Genomic DNA, 6,273 nt, shown 5'->3' with positions numbered 1-6,273 from the left:
AACGAGAACCGTTCAACTGCAAATTAGGTGAGACGGGGCGTTTCAAAACAATCTTATGACATTTTGACATGAATATTCATGTGTGAAGTAAGAATGTGTGTAAAATTCAAATAAAAACGTTGATTTAAATAGGGCTACTTTTGAAAATAGTTAAATGCATGTTACACATTTATTGAAAGGAACAATGGCCATCAAAATCTCATTTAATTCTGACTAATAGAGAGCAAACTTTATTCAATACCCTTGTTCATGATGGGAAAATACAACATTTTTGGTTTATTATAGGACGATGCACATTAATCAACGTTTTTGTGTGGCAGTGTTAGCCAACCGACTAGCTTCAACTGAGGTCCCTGGGCGTGATATTAAAAGATCATTAAAAGGCAGCAAGCAAAATTACATTATACAAAGCCTATACGGACACAATATAGACAACAACAGTGAGCGAAGTATACAAAGTGTCTTAGTATGAGCAAAACAAACTTATTTTCTGACTACATGTGTCAAACATGTCAGGTCCAAGCCTAAGCTTCATGATTTGCACAGCACCCACTGTTCATACTTAAGTTCCACACTCCCGCTCCTCCCCATACTCCCTCTGAATGGCTCACAGTGGCAGGAGGGAGAGGCAACAGTGAGCGCTGTACTAGGCCTGAAGGGCACTTTTCAGCCTGGCCAAACACACTCAGGCCTTGCTGCTTGGCTGCACACCATGGGTCATCGGCTTACATTAAGAGGACCCAGCCAAATCCAGCCATGCGAAGCCCTCCAACATACCTGAAAAAATAAACACTGCGAGGGCTCCACAAACCAAACGCAGCGCATAGAATAAGCGCATTGTACTGTATGTGTAATATCGTGAGTGAGATCTCAGATGTCACGCGGTGTCAAACTGAAATTCTCAAAGTTAGTATTATTATTATTGATATCACAAAGGTGCTTTTCATTAGGAGCGCGTCTCCATCGGCGGATGGGTTCTCCTGCCATTAATCTCGAAGCACATTATCTATAATAATTTTCCTAAATGAAAGGGGGTGGTCAATTGTTTTGATTAGTGTCCACGGGATAAATCTATTTCTTGGCAATGGCCATGGAAATTAAATGGTCTCCCCGTGGAGCGAACGGGTACCGTACCTTCCTCGGGTCAGAGGGGGAGACTGAAGCAGACCTCTGGTGTCAGACAGAATTATTTATTTGGAGTTCAGGCTCTATCCATCACCGGGTTGCCACTCCAAACTGTCTGGGTGTTCGTGCACGTCGCCCCACAGCCACATCTCCCAGCTTCTCCTATCCTCCTGTAGTATCCCATTTTTTTTTTTTTTTTCTTTTTTTTTTTTACAGTGCAATGATCGACGTTTCATGAGAGGCACCTCAAGGTGGGGCTAAATGGTCTATATTCCCAATCATGTCGCGTAGGCGGAGTCTCACTCTCATGCCCCGGCTATGTGCCGCTTGTCAGCCTGGTGTTCTGTACATAACAAAAAGCATGAGGATGGAGTGAGTCGATTTAACCCATAGTTCTTTATTCCAGGGAGCCACGGCGTAGATATTTGACAGAGAGCTCCGGTGGTTCTGGATCACTGCGTCATATTACAGGCGGGTGGTGGGGGGGGGGGCGAGAAAAACGTGCCAGAATTCATATTTGTAGTTTAAAGTCAGCCTGGTCTTTCTATACGCACAGCCCTGCTCCACACTCAAGGCAGCAGTTGAGATCAGATTTCACATTCAGCTTCGACCAGCTGGGAGAGAGAGAGAGAGAGAGAGAGAGAGAGAGCGAGACAGAGAGAGGGAGAGGGAGAGAGAGAGCGAGACAGAGAGAGGGAGAGGGAGAGAGAGAGTGAGAGAGAGAGGGAGAGAGAGAGAGAGAGAGGCTTGTTTCTCTCTTCCCTCCGACACTGGTCTTGGTGCGTCGGCAGCGCGGAGACCCGCTATAGAGGGAACCAGTTGTGCGCAATAGAAGCTCCGTCGGAATTCTCAAGGATTTCCAGCCCGAGATTGAGGCACAGAAAGCATTAGATCCTACTGTCGGGAAGAGATGGACGAGCAGCCGCGGTTGATGCATTCGCATGCAGGAGTAGGCATGGCAGGTCACCCCGGCCTGTCGCAACACATGCAGGAGCAGGGCACCGTAGGAACGGACGGCGATGGAAGGAAACAGGACATTGGAGACATTTTACAGCAAATAATGACCATCACAGATCAAAGCCTGGACGAAGCCCAAGCCAGGTAAGAGATGTCACAGAGATATATTATAATGCACGTATCCAACGTGCCATCGTCTGATGTAGCAAACTACTGTACAATACAAAACAAATTAAAATTGAAATTCATATTTAGTAAACATTTAGTTTATATATATATATATATATATTTTTTTTTTAAATATAACTTGAGTGTAATGTTGAATTACGCACGATCCATTCCAAAAACAAGACAAGAACATTGGAAAAACAAAACAACAAGCATGTCGGACTACAGTACTTAAACTTTAATGACAACTTTTAGACTGCATTTAACGAGCTTGACACCCTCAAAAACAATCGACACAACACATATCACAGTAAAGTATTTTTGAGTCACTTTTATCTTATTAGTGTGCTGTTTGACAGCATAATGTTGAGGCTATTTTATTTATTTAATAAATACTTATTTGAGCCAACATGCACACATATTGTATCTAAAGGGTCACATTATTAATAATTATTTCCGCATAATATGAATAGCCTAATAATAATAATCAATAGGGAATAATCTAATGTCGGTCTCTGAACTGGCTTCAGACGTGCATGGTGGGCACAGCGCGCGCGTGTAGCCTACAACGTGGTGGACGAATGCAATGCAGTATAGTTTTAAACTTTTAAATATTATTCAGCCCTTCACCACAAAACATTTGGTGTCACTGCTGTTTGTGGAACTCATTTGCATTTGACAGACTATGTTTGTTAGAACGTCCTTTTAAAGTCTCACTATTTTATAAGGTTATATTAACAAGTATGGTACAGAGGCAACACATAATTAATAATCAGATACAAGTGGGAAATTAATTCTGTTTCTTATTTTATGACATTGAGTAATAGATCTGCCTAATTATAATGATTTATGACAGAGGTTTTAGTACAGGCTATAACATTGTTATAGGCTAACCAAGTTTTTTAAATCTTTTAATTTTTTTACACGTCTTACAGGCCTGCCTGGGTTAGTTCAGATAACATAATAAATGTAAGGCACACACATTATCAGGTGAAAACGTAATAAAAACCATTATAACACATTATTAGCTATGCCTTGAAACACATGCTATAATGTATTGTTGCTTATAGGAAAAGCCAACAAGTCATACACCAAATTACCTGGTTGTACACATCCATGTCTTCATAATTTAGTATAGGTGATGATAATAATAATAATAATAATAATAATAATAATAATAATAATAATAATGCACTTTTCTCTTAGAGGTATGTTGCTTATAAAAGTTCCTGTGTCGTTTCAGGAAACACGCTTTGAATTGTCACAGAATGAAGCCAGCTCTTTTCAACGTGTTGTGTGAAATCAAAGAGAAGACAGGTAGGTTCAGAATCTCACCCAAGCTCACACTGCTGCAGTTGATACTGTGTTATGACCTTAGTCCTTAAGATGGGGGGGGGGGGGGGGGGGGGGGGGGGGGGGGGGGGGTAATGACCCATGTCTGTTAACACTGTACTGACAAGCAAAATATTGTCCCCCATATTTTGTAACCTGCATGTCATCCACATTAAGGTTTATTTAAGTTACCGATATTTTACAAGGTAAAATATTAGGTAACTAATTGGGTTCACAATATTTTCCGGCAATTAAAACACTTTGCCAACAGGCAAAGCGGTGTGTGATTTGAGAGAGAACCTTAAAGAGTATCATGTTTCCTGTGTTCTTAAAAAAAAAAGAACACAAACTGGAAATGTACAATTCACACAAAGATCTCAACGCTGTGCATTCAGTCACGACACACGTATGTAAATGTAAATCAGCAGTCTACGTGTCATAATTGCTTTGGTTCTACCACTGTGTGTACAATAAGTACAGTGGCCTCGCTCCCCATCGCTCCCTCTCCATTCCCAGTGTCAAAATAGGAATAATAGCTCCTGATCCCGTCGTCGGACAATGGAGAGCGTCGAGTGAAATTACCAAGTGTATTGTGATGATGTCACCCCCCCCCCCCCCCCCCCCTTTGCGTGTTAACTGTCAGATCTGGTGAATATATATCTCACTCTGTTCAGTTACGTGTCTCTCTCTCCTAAAGTAGTTGTGAGAGAGAGAGAGAGAGAGAGAGAGAGAAGCGTGTCACCGGGATAATTGCTAAAAGAGGAATGACACAACAAGGGGAGGCGTAAGTCATGTTTCCAAATCCTTTTTCCTGGTGACATTTTGTGAAATTGGCACAGATAGAATTCACTGCTCCCCAGATTGATAGTGTGTATCTTGTCTTTTATATTCCCCCCTCTTTACACCCACGGTGGTGGTGGTGGTGGTGGTGATGGTGGTGGTGATGGTGGTGGTGGTGGTGATGGTGGTGGTGATGGTGGTGGTGGTGGTGATGGTGGTGGTGGTGATGGTGGTGGTGGTGGTGATGGTGGTGGTGATGGTGGTGGTGATGGTGGTGGTGGTGGTGGTGGTGATGGTGGTGGTGATGGTGGTGGTGGTGGTGATGGTGGTGGTGATGGTGGTGGTGATGGTGGTGGTGGTGGTGATGGTGGTGGTGGTGATGGTGATGGTGGTGGTGGTGATGGTGGTGGTGATGGTGGTGGTGATGGTGGTGATGGTGGTGGTGGTGGTGATGGTGGTGGTGATGGTGATGGTGGTGGTGATGGTGGTGGTGATGGTGATGGTGGTGGTGATGGTGGTGGTGATGGTGGTGGTGATGGTGATGGTGATGGTGGTGGTGATGGTGGTGGTGATGGTGATGGTGGTGATGGTGGTGGTGGTGGTGGTGGTGATGGTGGTGGTGATGGTGGTGATGGTGGTGGTGGTGGTGGTGGTGGTGGTGATGGTGGTGGTGGTGGTGGCGGTGATGGTGGTGGTGGTGGTGGCGGTGATGGTGGTGCTGGTGGTGGTGATGGTGGTGGTGGTGGTGATGGTGGTGGTGATGGTGGCGGTGATGGTGGTGCTGGTGCTGGTGGTGGTGGTGCTGGTGGAGTAACTCCTGGGAAACATTCTTTTGTGGGTTGTGAGATATTGAGTTGCTGTAGCTTGGCTGGAGAGAGAGGCGAGTCCCGTTCTGTGTGTTTCATAGTCGTCAGTGCGTGAAATAAAATGGAATAAGTTAAGGGGATATAAATGAGATATCATTTTCATTATCTCACTGAGCTGTGCCGGCTCATCTTCCCCCCCTTCCCCCCCCCCCTCTCTCTCCCTCTCTCTCTCTCTCTCTCTCTCTCTCTCTCTCTCTCTCTCTCTCTCTCTCTCTCTCTCTCTCTCTCTCTCTCTCTTTCTCTCACTCTGCAGAGGTGACTTGCTTGAGTTGTTTATTTTCCTTTCCCCGCGTGTGCGATTCCACCCCCCTTGCACGGTGTTTGCAACTTTGCATTGGTGTTTTCGTTGAAGTTCAACTCTTCGAGTCTCTGCCTATTATACCCCCAGCCCCAACCACCGTCTCAGGAGAGCCGGGGGCCTTTTGAAGCCTGCTGGCTCCCTCGTATTTTTTTTCCGTTGTTGTCTTGGTAGGTTTCTTTTTTTTCTGAGAGGGGGGGGGGGGGGGGGGGGGGGGGGGGGGGTGGGGGGGGGGTGACACAGTTATGCATAGTGTTTTACTCCCCGGCGTTTCCCAGAGTTCATCCAAAGTTCGGGCTCTGCACAAGAGTACAAAGTAACTTGGACCTCTTCCTGGCCTGCGCATGCATGCAGCCTTCTATTTTTCCCCTCTCTCAGTTGGCAACCCATAAATACACGGAGCGGGGGTTCGCTCTGCACTTCATACACACACACACACACACACACACACACACACACACACACACACACACACACACACACACACACACACACAGGAGAGATTTGGTGCTTATCTTGTTTCTGTATGTTTTATGCGCCGCACACACTTCTCAGTGTTGACACTGACAAATTTTATGTTTTACCTACTTGCGGTGAACCCGTACTTGAGTAAATCTGGAACTCCTTTAAGTGAAATGGAAAGCCTTCTGCGCGGTCAGATTGTTCCTGGCCAACAACAAAAAAAGAAGAAGAAAAAAACACCTGGGTGAAGTCTCCATTAGAATAGTCAAAAGTAGCCACCATTTT

The 6,273-nt window shown here is 45.0% G+C and overlaps 1 protein-coding gene across 5 annotated transcripts in view; it reads left to right on the top strand.

Moving 5' to 3' along the window:
• The first annotated feature begins 1,921 nt into the window (after positions 1 to 1,921).
• The window catches only part of pbx1b (pre-B-cell leukemia homeobox 1b), a 70,332-nt gene continuing 65,980 nt past the window's right edge, over positions 1,922 to 6,273 (top strand). For all 5 annotated transcript variants that reach the window (XM_084338008.1, XM_084338009.1, XM_084338007.1 and 2 more), the window contains exons 1-2: positions 1,922 to 2,226; positions 3,494 to 3,567. In XM_084338008.1, the coding sequence (XP_084194134.1) occupies positions 2,036 to 2,226; positions 3,494 to 3,567 (265 nt within the window). In that variant the 5' untranslated portion in view covers positions 1,922 to 2,035. The remainder of the gene's footprint in view (positions 2,227 to 3,493; positions 3,568 to 6,273) is intronic.

Source organism: Notolepis coatsorum (assembly GCF_963971535.1).
Source record: "Notolepis coatsorum genome assembly, chromosome: 2".
In the NCBI taxonomy this organism is placed as follows: Eukaryota; Metazoa; Chordata; class Actinopteri; order Aulopiformes; family Paralepididae; genus Notolepis; species Notolepis coatsorum.
The sequence above is the reverse complement of the archived record's forward strand: the minus strand, read 5'-3'. Positions and strand labels throughout refer to the sequence as shown.